The sequence below is a fragment of the Pleurodeles waltl genome, chromosome 10, assembly GCF_031143425.1.
Source record: "Pleurodeles waltl isolate 20211129_DDA chromosome 10, aPleWal1.hap1.20221129, whole genome shotgun sequence".
Taxonomy (NCBI): domain Eukaryota; kingdom Metazoa; phylum Chordata; class Amphibia; order Caudata; family Salamandridae; genus Pleurodeles; species Pleurodeles waltl.
Window position 1 is genome coordinate 1,004,707,918 of NC_090449.1, and position 18,127 is coordinate 1,004,726,044.

General features: G+C 45.3%; 1 protein-coding gene across 4 annotated transcripts in view; it reads left to right on the top strand.

Moving 5' to 3' along the window:
* CLCN5 (chloride voltage-gated channel 5) overlaps window positions 1-18,127 on the top strand; it is a 214,621-nt gene that overhangs the window by 184,190 nt on the left and 12,304 nt on the right. For all 4 annotated transcript variants that reach the window (XM_069211865.1, XM_069211866.1, XM_069211868.1 and 1 more), the window contains 2 exons: window positions 6,251-6,437; window positions 10,429-10,827. In XM_069211865.1, coding sequence (XP_069067966.1) covers window positions 6,251-6,437; window positions 10,429-10,827 — 586 coding nt within the window. The remainder of the gene's footprint in view (window positions 1-6,250; window positions 6,438-10,428; window positions 10,828-18,127) is intronic.

Sequence of the window (18,127 nt, forward strand, 5' to 3'; positions counted from 1 at the left end):
TGAGTAACAGCTTTTATATGCTGGCCGGGCATAATGTCCATTTGAAGATGTTTGAAAACAATCTGCTTCATGCATGTAGATTAAGCTGGTCACTATTTGCTACACCCTGTGATTGGCTACAAACATAAGTATGAGTTGCGAGAGACTGCATACCTCCTTTGCATTCAAAGCAATGGGAAACCTTTTTTTTTTTTTTTTTTAAACAGTTTTTGTACCTTAAAGAAACAGGTACTTTTAAACAAAATCTTGTTTTCCCTTTTTTGGAAGACATTGGGTGGGGGACGCAGAGCTCCTCTGGTCCACTGCCTGCTTTCTGCAAGACCACCTAACATGATTCTCAAAGGGAAAGCTGTGTCCCCGTGTGAGATCTATTTTTTTAATCAGATTCTACCCCAACCTGGAAGTCTGTTTTTGATTAGTGGTGTGCATCCATCATTGTAGCCACAAATTAATCATCATACATGTAATTGTGAATCGTAGTAGGATGGAACACTCCTTTCATGCCCCTTCCTATTGGCTCATTCAAAATGCTTCTGCAAAATTCTTTGGACATCACACCCATTTTCCTTACTATTGGAGCCTATGAATGCATCCATATTAAAAATTGTGCTAAGTTTATATAAATGCTATGCAGTCATTCAATAAATGCCATTTTACGCTGATGTAACCCTTCTCTGGTGCATTAACTTCTTGGTACAAGTAGAAATACATTTATTATATACATTTTTACAATGTCGGATATTGAACTCCTCTTATGTTATGAATGCTACTCTGAGTCTTTTGGGAATGAGTGATCTGTATGTGAGAAGAAGGATTCATCAAGAAAACAATTTAGTTCTGTTAACACTTTTCTGATGGATAACCCATGTTCAATGGCATGTGTGGCTGTAGATACACATGCTCTGCATGCTCCTGCCATCTTATGTTGCGTGTGGAGTGGTGCAAGTTGTTTTTCTTCGAAGAAGTCTTTCGAGTCACAAGATCGAGTGACTCTCTGTGATATTGCACATGGGCATCAACTCCTTTGTTAGATTGTTTTCTTTCTGTTGTTGGGTTCGGACGTGGGCACCTCTCCTCTGTCTTCTCGACTCTGTTCAGTTTAATTGTCAATCTTTATTTTCTGTTCTAACAGTATTATGTTCCATCGTGCTTTTCCATATTAGGCATCCTTGCATTTTTTCATTGGTTTGGGGTTTGACCGACTGCCCCTTGGGGCGTTAACGCATGTCTCGGGCCTACCTTCGCATGGCCCCGGAATCGACTGAAATGGTGCCCTGATGGAACGTATTCCATTCTGTTTCTGTCCACTGTGCCACGCCAAATTCCTGCACACTGATCAGCATCTTGTGTGCAACCTTGCGACACCTGCAAATCTTTTCGATCTAAAAACTTTCGGGACCATAGGGCTCGTCGACTGGAAATGGCCCAGAGGGTGTCAGATGACACCCCTGACTTTTCAGGGAAGAACTTGTGCCGGAGGAGAAAACTTTGTCCATCCAAGACAGCTCAGAGTCCGATTGGAGTCCCACATCGAATGCCAAGACTTTTTTTTTTCTGCCAGCGTGTGAGTACTGTGGCCCCAGCTTTCCCACAGGAAACCTCCAAAAATGCTCTCCAGCCGATTATAGAGGTCGCTGGTCTTCCACTGACATCCAACCATGGTTGGTACCGAAAAACTGCTTTGGAAGCCCTGTCTTTTGGCTCGGAGCCCGAGATAGCTACGTAGGCTAAGCCCTCTGCCTTGACTTTGACCTCCACATCTTTGGACCGAGAGATAGTTTCAGTATCGATCCGAACCTCGGCATTGACCTGACAGCTTCAACTTGTGCGTTGATCAAGATCATGAAGCCATTTGAGCTGAAGTTTTTGGACCCAGAGACTCTGGCCAGTCTTCAACCAGCCTTTCTCTAATTCAGCCAATTCTTGAAAAGATGAATCCTAAACAGTGGCAACTTCATATTCAAGAAGGCACAAACCACATCATCGCTACACCTTCCTCTCCTGTGCCTCCTAAGAAGAAATTAACTTTTGAGGAGGCCCTACAGATTCCCATCCTTCCTAGGAAGAGGACAAAGGACAGGACTACTAGCCCACTTCATCGGCCTTCTCCTCCTCCTCCGCCACCACCTTCATCCCACTTAATCTGCCTTCTCCTCCTCTTCGCCACCTTCATCACCACCACCTCTTGCTCACCCCCCCACCACTCTCCTCCATCCCCTATACAAGGGGATGACACTCCTCAGGGGTCACTACACTGAGGGTTTACAGGGTCCTCCTGATGACACAGATTCACGTGATAGCTACGATCCTGATCTTATTACATCTAATAACCCAGATCTTTACCTTGCATGCCCCTCTCCTCCAGAGCACTCTACCTCCTATCAACAGGTAGTTTCTCGGACAGCAGCTTTTCACCATGTAGTGTCACGAGGAACCCGTAGAACAGGATTTCTTGTTTAGCACCCACTCTTCCACGCACAGGGACAAACAATTTCTTCCCATGGTCCTTGGTATACTCAGACACATGTAGGATATATTTAAGGAACCTGTACATTCTATGGTAATTACACCAAGGGTGGGTAAAAAATATAAAGCGGCCCCTCTGGCCTACTTTACATTAGGGCACAAGTACCACGTGATTCAATAGTGGCCACTAGTGCCCATAAGCAGGCTAATAGCTAGGCTACTGGGGACATTCCTACCTCAGACAAGGAGAGCAAATGCATTGACGCTGAAGGAAAGAGGGTTACAGTGCAGGCTGCTAATGATTGGCGCATTGCCAATTCTCAAGCCCTTTCGGCCCATTACAGTCGGGCACATTGGGATGAGATGGAGGAATTGCTCCATAAAAGGGGACATCAAATTGTCTCAGGGGGCCAGGTTATTACTGATAATTATTTTTGTTGTGCCCTTGATGCAGCAGACACAGCGACCGGAGGGATCAACACCAGTATCCTCTTAAGGCGGCATACTTGACTTTGCTGTTCCGGCTTCAAACCGGAGATCCAACAAGCAGTACTCAACATGCCCTTTGACAAGAAGCACCTGTTTGTACCGCAAGTGGACACAACACTTGATAAAATGAAAAAGGACACCAACACTTTCAAGGCCATGGGTACCATACAAACTCCCACACAGAGAGGTTCCTTTTGTCGCCCAGGGTACGGGGGACCTTCTAAATCCTCCACCACTGAGGCTTCCACTTCACAAGGCAGACAGTCTCATTCCTCTTACACTAGAGGCTACTTCAGAGGCTCCCACAGAGGATCAAATAATAAGGGCAGGGGAAAGAGTACCGCCCCACACAGATCTTCCTCCAATGCCAAGCAGTGACTACCTCTACCTTCCCCCCGAACATCCAACACCTGTTGGGGGAATGCTCCAACATTTTCACAACATCTGGGACATCATCACTACAGACCAGTGGGTCCTTGCCATAATCCAACATATCTATTGTCTGGAGCTCATTACCACACCTCCCAGCATTCCCCCTTGCGCCCACGGGTTATGACCGGAACACTTAACGCTTCTCAAACAAGAAGTCCAAGCCCTTCTTCTCAAAGGAGCCATAGAGCCTGTTCCTCTGCAACACAAAGCCTCTGGAGTATAGTCCCCATACTTCCTGATTTCCCCCCCCAAAAAAAATGGGTCGCTCAGACCAATACTGGATCTCCGACCCCTAAACAAATACACCTATCAGAATACTTTCATATGGTCAAACTTCAAGATGTCATTCCACTTCTACAGCAAGGCAATTGTATGACACCATTAGATCTAAAAGACGCCTATTTTCACATACCGATTCACCCTGCACACCGAAAATACTTAAGGTTCATCATTGCAGTAAACATCAGTTCAAAGTCCTTTCCTTTGGGGTAATCACCGTTCCCAGGGTGTTCACAAATGCTTAGCAGCGGTCGCAGCACTCTTGCGATGGCAAAACGACCATGTCTTTCCTTACCTGGACGACTGACTTATCTAAGCCAGTACCCTGCATCACTGTCAACAGCACACTCTGATGACAGTGGATCTCCATCAAAAACTGATCAAAAACTGGGATTTACTCTCAACATTCCCTAATCCCATCTTCAACCACTACAAATTCAACTTTACTTAGGCCCAGTTTTAAACTCTGTCATTGTTAGCATACCCCAATCCAGCTCACATTCAGAGTTTTCGAACACTTCTGCCACAGTTCCAACAGCATCAATATTACACAGTAAGGAACATAATGTGTCTCTTAGGAATGATGGCTTCCTGCACTGCCATAATTCCTCATCCGAGATTGCACATGCGTTCCCTACAGAAGTGCCTATCTCATCAGTGGTCTCAGTCAGTGTCACCAGGATGATCTAGTGTTGTTAGACCGCCAAGCTCACTGTTCTCTGCAGTGGTGGAACACCCAACAACCTGTTAAAGGAGCGCCCTTTTCTAGTCACTGTTCCTCAGCTAACACTGACCACTGATGCATCACTCATGGGTTGGGGTGCTCACCTCCAAGACTTGACAGTTCAAGATCTGTGGGATGCCAAACACCAGTCTCTCCACATCAACTACGTGGAGCTTCAAACGGTATTTCTAGCTCTGAAAGATTTCCTACCCCACCTGACTCACAAGGTTGTTTTAGTCCGGATGGACAGTATGAAAGCCATGTACTGCTTACAGAAACGGGGGTGGGCACAATCTTCTCAACTATCACACCTGTCTCAGACCAAATGGAAGTGGACTGTTCATCACATTCACCTGTTGGCGGAATATCTTCCGGGAGTGTACAGCGACTTTGCAGAACTGCTCAGCAGGATGCTGCAACAAGTCTACAAGATGGAACTCCACCCACAAGTCCTCCAGCCATACTTAAAAAGGTGGGGGTGGGGGAGCGCCTCACATAGACCTCTTCACCACAGCAGAAATGCTTCGCCTCCGGGTACCCACACCCTCTATCCAAGGGCAATGCTCGATGGATGAGCTGGTCAGAGATATTTGCCTATGCTTTTCCACCTCTCCCTCTCCTTCCCTTTCTGGTTCAGAAGTTTAGGTAAACATCTCTCACCATGATCCTTGTGACTTCCACATGGGCATGCCAGCCATGGTTCACCACGCTCCTGGATCTATCAGTAGTCCCATACGAGAAGCTCCCTAACAGGCCGGATCTTCTCACAGAGAATCAAAGACAAATTCTACATCCAGACACCAGGTCACTCAACCTTGCAATCTGGCTACTGAGATCATAGAGTTTGGCTATCTTAGTCTCCCTGCGGAATGTATGGGCATTCTTAAGGAAGCATGTAGACCAGCTACTAGAGCTTGCTATGCAGCCGAATGGAAATGTTTTTGTTTTCTACTGTAAACCCTAACACATTGATCAAATGAAATCCTCAGTTCAAGAAATTGTTTGCTATCTCCTTCACTTACAGAGAGCAAATCTCACTTACACTGTATGATCAGGCTGTGCTACATCCCCTTTGCCAAGCAACTGCAACTCCCACGGGCTAGCCACTGCTTATGCGGAGGGACTTCTTTACAGTCTATGCAGAGCATGTGTATCTACTGCCACACATGCCATCAAGGGTATAATGTTACTTACCCTGTAAGCACATACGTCCTCCCCAGACGCCTGTGGCCATTGCAGCTACATTATATATGTATATATTTCTACATGTGTTTACATTTTGTATGGACATCTCCTTTCCTGCACATTCTTTACACTCCTTTCTCACCCACCAGCGGGAAAACAATCTAACAAAGGAGTCGATGCCCATGTGCAATATCACTGAGCGGAGGAGTCACTCGGTCTTGTGACTCGAAAGACTTCTTTGAAGAAAAACAAATTGCACCTCTCCGGACCCAACACTAGATGTCAGGAGTATGCAGAGCATGTGAATCTACAGCACTACATGCCACAAACAGATGCTTACAGGATAAGTAACATTATTCTTTCCTGCTCATGCCTTCTATTCTCGGAGGCTTGGGTAAAGTTGTTAATATCATCTTCAGGATGTTTGAGGTTTGGGTGATGTGTATAAAAATATTTACTATGGTAAATGCATGTAGTGTTTGTTCAAACATACCAGGGCATTTTATACTGCTTGATCATGTCAGAGTTCCTGCTGTCCTGCTGGTATGTGTATTGTGTATTGGTTTTGTTGCCTCATGGCAGATGGTCTTCATAGCCATAAAAAGCATCTGTTTTGAATATTTATTTGCACTGCTAACACTGGTGTGACCTTCAGTTTTGCTTGTATTGCTGCAGGTCCCTTCTGGTCTCTTTATCCCCAGCATGGCTGTCGGAGCAATTGTTGGGAGGCTGCTAGGTGTTGGAATTGAGCTGTTAGCTTACTATAATCGTGATTGGTCCATCTTCAAGGACTGGTGCAGCCAAGGGACTGATTGCATTACTCCTGGTCTTTATGCGATGGTTGGAGCAGCTGCTTGCCTAGGTAAGTTATCCATCTTTCTCTTAGTCAGAAAATCAGAATTAAACTGTTTACCTTTTCTAATAGCTCTTCCAAGTCTGTTGAGGTTAACCTATTTAAAATTATTTCTTCTGGTGCAAATTCCTCACCTTTAGAGTTACTCAAAATTCCAGACTGGATCTGGAAAGATTTCACAGCAGTGTCCTTGTGTGCCTGCCGGGGGAGCTGTTTGGCTCTGCAGTGACTCCGATCTGCCCCAGAAGTGATGGAGCAGAGGAGCATATAGGTGCCGCACCTACATGCTGTCATAACTTTCTTTCATGCCTTTGATCATGGATCTAGAGCTCTGCTCTCCTTTTCCTCATCAGATTGAGTTTGTTCTCCAAAACGATTTAAACCAGTGTTCAAGGGAATAATGTCCCTTCTCAAAAACTACAGGATATAAAATAAAGCATGTCATGACTGTTAAAAACAGATGCCAGTTCAGGGGTGTGGAATTCCTATAACCAGACCACAAGGACATATTGTTTTGTGTCCAGAACAACAAGTTTTCATGTTTATTTTGTCCTTGGGACAAGTAGGCCCAACCCCCTGCAGCATAAACCCCTCCGGCTGCTAGTTTACATTATGGAGCAGGAAAAGGAATTGTCTGCAGTTGAGGTAATGTTTGTGTCCGTATTTTAATGCTGTTGGAACTTGAATTTATGGTTCATTAATGCAAAGCCTTTATTATTAGTGTGAGCGCTGTAAATAAATGTTGAAAGCTCGGACTGCACTACTGATAGTGGTTCCAGTAAAAAAAAAAAAAAATGTGTACACACACGTTTGAAAAGTTTAATAACATGAGGCTATGTATAATGCTTCCAGAATGCTCTCTGATTAGATGCAAATATTTGCAGAAGCCTGAAAGCAATATTAATGACTCTTTGCTTTCAAAATAAAATGCAACTAAGAAAAAAAATGTTTTGCAAAATTACTGTGAAATTGTAGTTACCATTCCTTTGCAGCACCGTTTAGTAAAATGTGTTGATGCATGGCAGTAATTCCAAACAATATTCATAATGGAAAATCAGTATTACCAGTTTCACCAAGATTATGGGAGACATGAGAGTAAGCAAGCATTGGCAAAGCCAATAGGTCCAACACTGGTAGTCAGTCTTATGGCCAGGTCCACTGGAATTATGTGGCCACTGTGATTTTTGCATAATTGTAGATTTGCTGCCTTTTCTACATTATCCATCATCTGCTGTATAAACTGCAGATCTTAACATAAAAAATTGTTCCTAGCTCAAACAGTTCAAAAGTTACTAAAAATGCACAGATATGTGTTGTCACTCAGTGGAAAGCCCTTTGCAAAGCTGGATTGGTCGCTTTTATATTGCTTGTGCTATTTTGGGAGTTTAACTGGTACTTATGAGGTGCAACCAATTCCCAGACAGTGTTACTAAGTTTAAAAATGACGAAACAATGAAGTAATAACTATTATGAAATGTGCCACATTATGCAATGTAATTTGCCTTTTCTTGCTGTATAATTTACTAATCCCTGCCACTAATTTGACTCTCTCCTGACAAATAATTTCAATGGCCTTGCTTATGACTTTGTCAACACATGTCTTGTTTTGACATGGCTGTTGTAAAATGTTATTGTTCTGGGACCTGTCGGGCCCTCACCATTGTAACAAACATTGGAACAAAGTAAAAGCAAACATTGCCACAGTAGTTCTGGCACTGAACAAAACTACTCTGTGTGCTCATGTGCTCCTTGTGAAAGAGCAGGTTGCTATCACTGACAGTGAGAAAGACAGAGTTTTAATTAAAAAAAAAGATCTTGATTAATGCCAGACATAATTAGGGGGCTAATTATTAAAGAAAGTCACAAAAGTGCACTTATGGTATATGTTTTTGCATTAGTGCAGACTTCCATATTTCATGAATTTACAGACGTGGACCAGGAATTCGTACTCCTAGAAAATATTTGTGAACTGTATTTTAGCACAAATAAATATGCGTGTGTAGATTTGCTCATGCGAAAATCTGTTAAGTGTTACAAGTACACTTTCCCTCAAACCCTTTTTTCCCAACCCTGGAAGAAGTTTTACTTCTGCCCTTGCCATGAGTAAATTTCCAACCTTTTTCAGTATGGGAAAAATTAGAAAAGAGCTGATGAAAACCCTTAAAACATGTAAGTTAGTAGGTTTGCACAGCCTCAAAAGGGCATTTGAGCCCTGGGACGTTTGCTTACCGCTACCTCCAGCACCAGTATGTAGATCTGCAGCAAGGTGGCAAACTAAGGAAATTGCTAGTATTCAAGCCCTATTATAGCATTAGCCCTGGCATAATCAGAGAGGCTAAAATCAGCGCTCTAATATAATGAGATTTCTGTCATTTGTTTCTGCTCTACATTGCACCAAAGGGCCAAGTAGATATTTTTACAGGACAAGTAGATTTATGAAGCAGTCTGTCCCATGGACAAGAAGATAATTTATTAAATTCCACACCCCTGCAGTGATTGACCAAGTGTGTCTCTGGTGTTTGGGCTTGAGACACAGCTCCAAGTTGTGTGAGGAATGCACCCTTGTGAACCCGAAAGTGATAATTTAGGACCATGAAGCGAAGCTGTACATCACTGAACATCAGAAGAAACCATGCACGTCTTGCGTTCACTCAGTTGAGAGTGCGGTTTCATTCCCATTGTTGAATCTGCTCCTACAGCAGATTCTTTTTGTGGTCGAAGTCTTCTAGTAAGCTGTCAAGGAGGCCAGTTGGGACCGCCACTCTATGTCGTCAAGGTGATGGTCTCCCATTGAGGAGCTAATTGTATAATTGGTCCAGATGCACCCTGAGTTCTAAGGATCTGCAGTGGCCTACAGTCAGGTTACCACCAGTGAATATGTCCACGTTGCCTCCTGAACTCTCCTGGGATTCAGCACGAGCTTTGACGAGTACCATTCGAGTGACACAATCTTCACTGGTCTCTTCAACGTCGACCTCCGTACCACTGTGCCAGACAAGAACTTTGTGCTGATACCAGTGTCCAACTTTGAACCCAACTTTTCTCGGCCTCCACCGAGGTCACGTCTCAAATTCATCCCAATGCACCCTGAGCCCATACAGTCAAATTCAAGCAGAACACTGCCTCTACTGCGGAGCTGCTATCAGAAGCTCCATTGACTTTTTGACGGAGTTAGATCAAAGCCAGCCACTACTTGGTGATGACAATGGAGATGATGGTGATGATATTCCCCCACATTATGATGATGGTAACCTAAACATTGGCAGTCAAGAAGCCAGTGGGCTCGATACTTTGCTGATGGTGGGTTGGTTTTCAACGTGCACCAGGCTCAATGTGCTATTGAACTATCTCAGTGTACTGTCTGTATACACACTGTGCAAACTGAAACATTTAAAGATATTGTTATTTAGAAAATGGGATATATCTGCAAGCATTGAAGAGTCCCTGAAAAATATTGCATTTACATTGGTCAAAAAGATTTTGCTTCGCAAAGATGCAAGAATGACACACCCACTCTTTCTGGCATTTTGATTAGGGAGGGAAACGAATGAATGACTATTTTGCCCGTCATCTGTTCAATTTCCTTGTTAGCCAGTCCAAGCAATTTTGATGCACATTAGTAGTTGGGTAGATGTTTGCTTTGCTCTGCACTACACCTCTCACTAACATAAATTTTTAAAATTACTAATTTCTTCTATGCCATTCGTTAATTAACTTATAACAAAACGGCCATATAAACTTGCATGCCAGTTGCCTGCAATCCTTCTAAAATTGTTGTGGACAACAGTTCCATTGAAAAAGAAAGATGGTTTTGAGAATCAGACGACTGTTAGTAGTCTCTTGGTAAATTACAAACCGAGAAAAAAGGCAGACTAATGAACCTGTTTATTCTTATGAAAAAATTGTTTTTTATTTATTCTAAATAATGACTGAAGTTTCAGTCACAAAGACTGGAAGTTGAGACTCCATTCATTTGAATATTTCTGTTTGTATGTTCCAGGTGGAGTGACGAGGATGACAGTGTCACTGGTGGTTATTATGTTTGAACTGACAGGAGGGTTGGAGTACATTGTGCCTTTAATGGCAGCTGCAATGACTAGCAAGTGGGTAGCCGATGCCATTGGGCGAGAGGGTATTTATGATGCCCATATCCGCCTTAATGGCTACCCTTTCCTAGAAGCAAAGGAAGAGTTCAGTCACAAGACTTTAGCCATGGACGTGATGAGGCCACGGCGGAACGACCCTGTGCTGGCTGTGCTTATTCAGGACTCCATGACAGTGGAGCAGGTGGAGGCCATCATCGCTGAAACACCATACAGCGGTTATCCAGTGGTGGTGTCACAAGCGTCTCAGAGGCTCATTGGATTTGTACTTAGGAGAGATCTTGTCATTTCTATTGGTAAGCAAACCACTTTTAAACCATTTAAACAACAAGAAAATATGTATCACTATTATGTAAAGTACAGCAACGAAATTCACGGTTTACAAAATGTAGTGAAGTTGAAAAAGATATGCATTAAATGGGCAGGGCAAGGTTGATTACTGCAACTGATTTCTAGTGCGTCTTTCTACTCACCCGAGTTTAAAGTTTGGGTTCAAAGGACATAATGTATCCCACATGCTATTTCTCGTACTTTTCCATTAAGCAACATTATTACCCGTCTGATGCCCCGCCTATGGAATGTACGTTATTGAAGCCTACATCATCACAATACACTTTTCAACAACAGCGACACAATTCTGTAAAACAGTGTGAATACTCATTCTTCAGCAGCTAAACTGGCTAGTGCAAGTGGAGCTGCTAAGTTCTCTTAAACTCCAAAGGTGTCAGCGACAACAAAAGTTCTGTGTGCAGGCAGCAAAACAGAAGAAAAATATAAACCTGATGACCCCATCACTTCTCAGCCTCTTACATCTTGTAATAATTTAGAAAATCAACAACACTAAGCCTGCTTCGCCGACGACACCCTCCTCTGTGCACTTTACCCCACAGTGGTTATCCTTCACAGCCCTATCTTTCAAAGACTTTGCTGACCTTCTCAGCATCCTCAAGGATCCTCAACCTCCTGTTAAGATTATGTTCCATTAAGTATTAGATATGCTTATGTATAAGATTCTTATGTTGCTGAGGGTTCTGGAGAAGACGTTCCAGAACAATGAGTAGAGAGGTGCTGATCTGCCAGGGTTGATTTGATGTACACTGAATCTGCAATACAACTTCAAATTCATTGTGGGAAGAATGTTTGTTTGGAAGATGGAAAGAAATGGAAATCTAGGAAGATTACCAAATGTAGCGAGGTGGACATGCACACTTGGATGCAAGGTTGGGGAAGGTGGAAGCAAGTGTGAGGTTGTTCAGACACCCATGGGTAGTGTGGGTTAAAGAGAAGTGAAGAAAAACAGTCATGTTGAATGATTACGTATGTTGATCATTTGTTTAGCATTCATAGTATTTTTAATGTTATATTGTAGTATTTGTAATATTGTACTTTACAGCCAATTCAGCATGATTGTTTCTTAATTATCAGTACTGTAGGTCAGTTGTATATTGTATGGTTTGGGATATTATTTCTAAGTGGACTTCAATCTCTGTTGACATTGTCAAAAGGAGATCTCTGTCAGCCAAGTATAGCTTGGTTGCAGTGTCACTGTGATCATGTGGCCCACATGTGGGCATATCAGTCACACTTAGGGCGTCAACTGCAACAACAACAAGGTAATGAGCGGAACACTTGTATTAATCCCAGCCGCTGGCAGTTGCTCAAGAACACATTCCAGTCCATCGTTGGCTGCCTGATGAGCCCTAACTAGGGCGAAACTGGCCCTGGGTTGCATGTGTTTCAGTTCAGGGAGGACCTTGTCTGGCAGGACTGGACTGTTCCCATGGGAGCAGGGTCAAGATTGATTTGCATACCTCTGGGTCCACATTTAGGAGGTATTATGTCCAAAATAACAATGGACAGGGACGCGGCCATGAGTATTTAGCAGTCGATGAGAATAATTCAAGCATCTGATAGAGACCTCTAGTTGCAGATTCCTTACGTTTTGAATTTCCCCTAGTGTCAGTTGTTATCTGGATATTTTTCTTGAGTAAATCCCCCTGCGTGCCTTTAGGTGGCATCGATAAGCTCCGTGTCTGTCGGCAGTGGTGTATGCGCTGAATGACGTTGCTCGTCCTATATAGGCACCAGCCAGTGCTGATCCAAAGAGAACTACCCCTCAGTCAGTTTTTGACCAGTCTTTTTCAACTTCTGTCTAAACTCTTTTGAGTTGTATAACTCTTGGTGCATCGAGGATGTCCTCTAGGAAGATCGGGTTCAAGCCCTGCTAGTCCTGTCATGTTGGTGGCAGATCTGCACCTTGTGTGCCTCTGGTGTCTGGAGCGCGACCACAACCCGAAGTCGTGCTCTGAGTGTCAGGCCATGAATCTGAAGGCTTTGATGGAGGGGTCCCTAAAGCTGATGGCGCCAGGTGCTCCGTGTAAGTCCCAATCTCATTCGAGAGGAAGGTCTCGGGATCAGTGACAGAGACCCCCATCTTCTTCATCCCACTCCCAGCCCTCAGGACATTCCGGTAAGTCAAGGCATAAGAAGAAGTCTAAGAAGGCCAAACGTTCTTCGACTTCACCTCATCCGTCGGCCAACAAAATGAGGGAGCATCGGTGCTCGAGGCCTCCATCTGCGGAGCCTGTGTCTGTGTCGACTTCATGCTTTCCCGAGTTTCTGGGAGCCAGAGTGACCCCTGCCTAGCTAAAATAATTTTATTAGGCTATGCGCCTCTTCTTTGGGCAATCCACCTCTGCTGGCACGCCTTCGGACTCGCAGAGTCGAAAGGGGTACCTTTGGGTTCTGCGCCAGTAACTTTTTTTCTCCGCACCAAGTGGCACCTGTGGATCCATTACTGCATCCGAACCGGCACCGGTCGTACCATCTTGACCTTCCCTGGCGCTGGTTCGGATGTCGATGCTCCTGGCGCCCACCTTGCCCCTGGGCGGCGGCACCCCATCCTTATTGCAGACACTGAGCCGGATGGGCATCGTTTGATGCAGACAGCAGCAGGGGCCTTGCCCCCCTATGTCAGATCCTGAGCCCTATTATTATGGGCTAGGGTATGGTGAGGAAGGGGAGGGGCCACTGGATCCTCTGGAATACCACCTCCAAGACCCCATGGACTGGCAAACGGACCTGGGTGAAGCCAGTGGAATGGATACCTCCCCAGATACTGGCATGCATTCTCTCCCCATTCCATGGCTATGGAGAAGGGTGCTTCATATTCAGTGGTGGTGTTGAGAGCGGCCAAGGTCCTGGACCTTGAGCTGCCTTCGGTGGCAGTCAGGACTAACCTCCTGACAGAGGCGCTTCAGCCTGGGGCTTCATCCTCTGGACCCCTGCTTACCTTTAATAAAGCCCTTACAGACGTCGTTTTGGACACTTGGCCCAAACCCAGCACAGGGCATCCTGTGAACAGGACTATTGCCCGCCACCATCGTCCTGCCCCGGGTGACCCAGGTTTTCTAACACAACATCCCACCCCAGAGTGCTTGGTTATCCAAGTCTCCACTTCCCAGGGTAAGTTCCCTTCTGCCTCTCCGGATAGGGAATCCAAGATGCTGGATACACTTGGGAAGAAGATGTTTTCTTCAGTCAGCCTGGCACTGCGGTCCGTGAACACTGAATGCCTTTTGGGCTGTTATTCCCACATGCTGTGGGATACGGTTGCATAAGTGCTGCCACAGGTCCTGGAGAAGGCCCAGGTTGTATTTTCTCAAACAATTACTGATGGGAAAGATGCAGCAAAGTTCACGATCCGATGTGGAATAGACACAACTGACTCACTGGACAGAGCGTTTGCATTGTCTGTAGCCCTTAGGTGCAACTCCTGGTTGAGGACGTCTGGAGTTGCAGTTTACCGTGCTTCCTTTTGACCTTGCCAGCTCCCCTCGGGTGTTCACCGAGGTGATGGCGGTTCTCGCAGGTCAGGGACTTCAGTCTTCCCCTACCTTGACAATTGATTGTTGAAGGCGGGCTTGCCTCAGGCTCCCACCTCCAGACTACGGCGGACCTCCTGCATTTTCTGGGGCTCTCCATAAGCATGTCGAAGTCACACTTGACTCCCTGTCAGACGCTCCCTCTCATCAGAGCTGTTCTGGGCACAGTGCAGTTTCAGGCTTATCCTCCCGAGCGGCGAGTCCAGGATATCCAGGTATTATGATACCGATGTTTCAGCCTCTGTCCTGGGTTTCGGTGAGACTTATGCCAGATGGCATATGTGGGCTCTGTAGTGGAACCTGAAGTTCCAGTGGGTGCAGCATCAGGGGAATCTCTCCAACATGGTCCGGCTTTCGGAAGGAACTGCGTGAGATCTGCAGTGGTGTCTAACGAATCGCATGTGGGCCAGAGGCAGATCCCGCTCCCTTCCAAACCAGATCTAACAGTAGTGACAGTTACTCCACTCCTGGGATGAGGCAGTTACCTTGGAGAGGTGGAGATCAGAGGCCTCTGCTCCCCGGCGGAGTCCGGACTCCACATCAATCTGTTGGAGCTCTGGGCGGTCAGACTAGCATTGAAAGCATTTCCTTCCTCTCTGAGATAAGGTAGTGCAGGTGTTCACTCACGACACACCACGTGATGCTGCAACAATCAGGGCAGAGTGGGGTCATGGACCCTTTGTCAAGAGGCTCTGCACCTCTGGACTTGGCTGGAACATCAGGGCATTTCTCTGATGGTTCAACATCTTGTGGGCTCTCTGAACATCAGAGCGGACGAGCTCAGCGGATAATGGTTTGTCGATCACAAATGGTGTCTCCAGCCAAAGGTGGCACAAGATCTTTCAGCAGTGGGTAGAGCCTTGGTTAGACCTGTTCACCTCTGCAGAGAATGTGCACTGACGTTGGCGTTTCCAAGGCGGCGATCACTCAATGACGATTTTTGTCTCGAGTGGAACTCTGGCCTCTTCTACACCTTTTTGCCCATACCGCTTCTGGTCAGAATTATCAAAAATGACCAGGCCCAAGTGATCGTTGTCGCTCTGGACTGGGCACGAAGAGTCTGGTATCTCGAACTATTGAGCATGGCATTCGATCCTCCTATCAGACTGCCCCTTCGGAGGATCTTTTGTTGCAGGATCAAGGGAAAGTTCTCTTCCCGAACCTGTCCAGTCTCCGCCTTCATTTGTGGAGATTGAGCAACAGCAGTTCACAGCTTTTGACCTTCCACCCAAAGTCTGTAATGTAATCTTGGCTGCCGGGCATCCCTCCACCAAAACGGTATATGCTTGTCATTGGAAGAAATTTGTGGCATGGTGCACAGACAAGTCTGACCCCCTTTTCTGCCCCTCTTTCTGAGGTTCTCTTGTTTATACTTTTTCTGGCCCAGTAGAGCTCTGCTATGGGCACTCTCAAAGGTTACTTATCTGCTATCTCTGCGTTTGAGGTTGTCTGATCATCCTTAAGCCACCAGATGTAAATAGGTTCCTTAAAGGCCTTACTCGTATGTTTCCTCCATCCCCATTCATAATGCCCCATTGGGATTTGAATTTGGTTCGGACATTCCTAATGTGTGCTCACTTTGAGCCTCTCCACAATTGTCCTTTTAGGCGTCTCACCTTGAAAACAGCCTTCCTTGTGGCCATTACAATTGCCCGAAGGGTGAGTGAGCTGCAGGCATTGTCATCTAAGCTACCCTACATTTCCATCTATCATGACAAAGTGGTGCTTTGCATTAGGACCTCCTTTTTGCCAAACGTGGTCACGCCCTTTCATGTAGGCCAGTCCCTGACCTTGCCTACTTTTTATGCACCCCCCCCACACCTCTAAGAAATAGTAGAGACTCCACTGCCTGGACCCATAAAGAGTGCTGGCATTCTACATTGATCGTACAAGAGTTTTGGGTAGATGATCAACTCTTTGTGGGTTATGTCTGTGCAAAGAAAGGTCTAGCAGAGCAGAAATGGACCATCTCCCGATGGGTTATTCTCTGTATTAAAATCTGCTACACACTGGCCATGAAGTAACCACCTGAAAGTTTGCATTCTCATTCTACCAGAGCAACAGCTGCGATCACTCCATTGGCACGCGGAGTTCCAGTCTTTGGCATCTGTCAGGCAGCAACGTGGGCATCTTTGCACACGTTCACCAAACACTACTGCCTGGGCAGTCAGGTCCATAGGGATGGTTACTTTGCCCGTTCAGTCCTGCAGGACTTTCTAGTTTGATCTTAGTTTGCAGGCCCACCTCCGGGGATGGTATTGCATGCGTATCTGTTCAAAAGGTAAGGAATCTGCAACTAGAAGTCTCTATCAGATGAACAAGTTACTTCCCTTCGGCAATGCCTTATCTGGTAGAGGCATATTCTTTTTGCAGATTCTTTACTGTTCTGCGAGCTGATTTCTAGGGACAGTGGCTCTCTTTCAGGGCCTTAGTTTTGACGCACCAGTGGTCCGTGTTCTTCATTGCTCTGCGCTTCTGGCGTGGAAATTTGTGAAAAGAAACGGACATCAGCGTGCTGGGGTGGCACCTACTATATAGGACCCACTGTATTCTGCGCTGACGACGACAGATGCGGAGCCGATTGATGCCATCCAACGGTGCGCAGGAGTACGACACAATAAAAATCTCTAGATCCAGACTACACCTTGGGAAATTAAAAAGCTAAGGAATCTGCAAGTAGAATCTGTCTCTACCAGATAAGGTGTTACTGACGGTAAGTAACTTATTCATTCCATCCATCCTTTTTTTGTAGAGTGTAGTGTATCAACCTGGAATTTAGGCACATGGAGGAAGATGATTCAGAGGCTGACACCTCCTTACCACACATATGCTGTTCTCTTTTCGGACATCCAAAATGTCAGTAGCCCAGAAATATCCCCAGAAGATGTTGTCCTTTATTCTTCCTTTCCTCATTATGAGGAGGTTTGTTCACTTACATCAGTGGTACATAACAGTGTGGAGGTGCTTGCTTGAGTGTCCAGCAGCCTAGCAGAAATCCCACAGTTGGCCTAGTTTGTCTCACAGCCTTTTTTGGTTGATTAACTGGAACCTCTGTTCCCTGCCTGGGAGATGTCTGTTTCAGGTCTGACTGTTCAGACAGATCATTCAACTTCATAAGCCCACATTGTCCGATCTCAAGTTCTTGTCAACACTGTCCTCTCCAGAGACTTTGGTGGTTCAAGCGTCTTTGATTAAACTGAATCCTAAAGCATGGATTGCGTCACCAGCTGACTGTGCCTTGATTCTGTGATAATGTAAAGTGGTCGTAATATAAAGTGTTCGTTTTGGTTAGCCTAGCTGTACAAACATCTAAGCCCACATGCCTCCTTGGATGGTACTTTCACACTTTGTGTGAAAAGGCAAAGTTGTTTCTGATTTGCCTTCCAGATTAGATGAAGAAACATTTTCCTAATTGGTGAGGAGTGTTTCCTAGAAAATCCGTAAATGTGGCCTAAGCTTAGCTGACACAATGGCCTGTCCTATGTCCACAGTGGCTTCCCTCCGCAGGTAACCCTGAAGGCATTTCGCCAGCCTTTCTGTGGACATTCAGACTGTCTTATTAGATATATCTTCTAGTGTAAGGAAGGTTTTGGGCAAGAAAGCATACTCGTTCTTGAAGCACTTCATAATGAGTTGCAGTAAGTGTGCTTGCTGGTGCAGGGCTCCCTGACAAACTAATTTCACCACCAGGAACATCACTTTTGTGGATTCT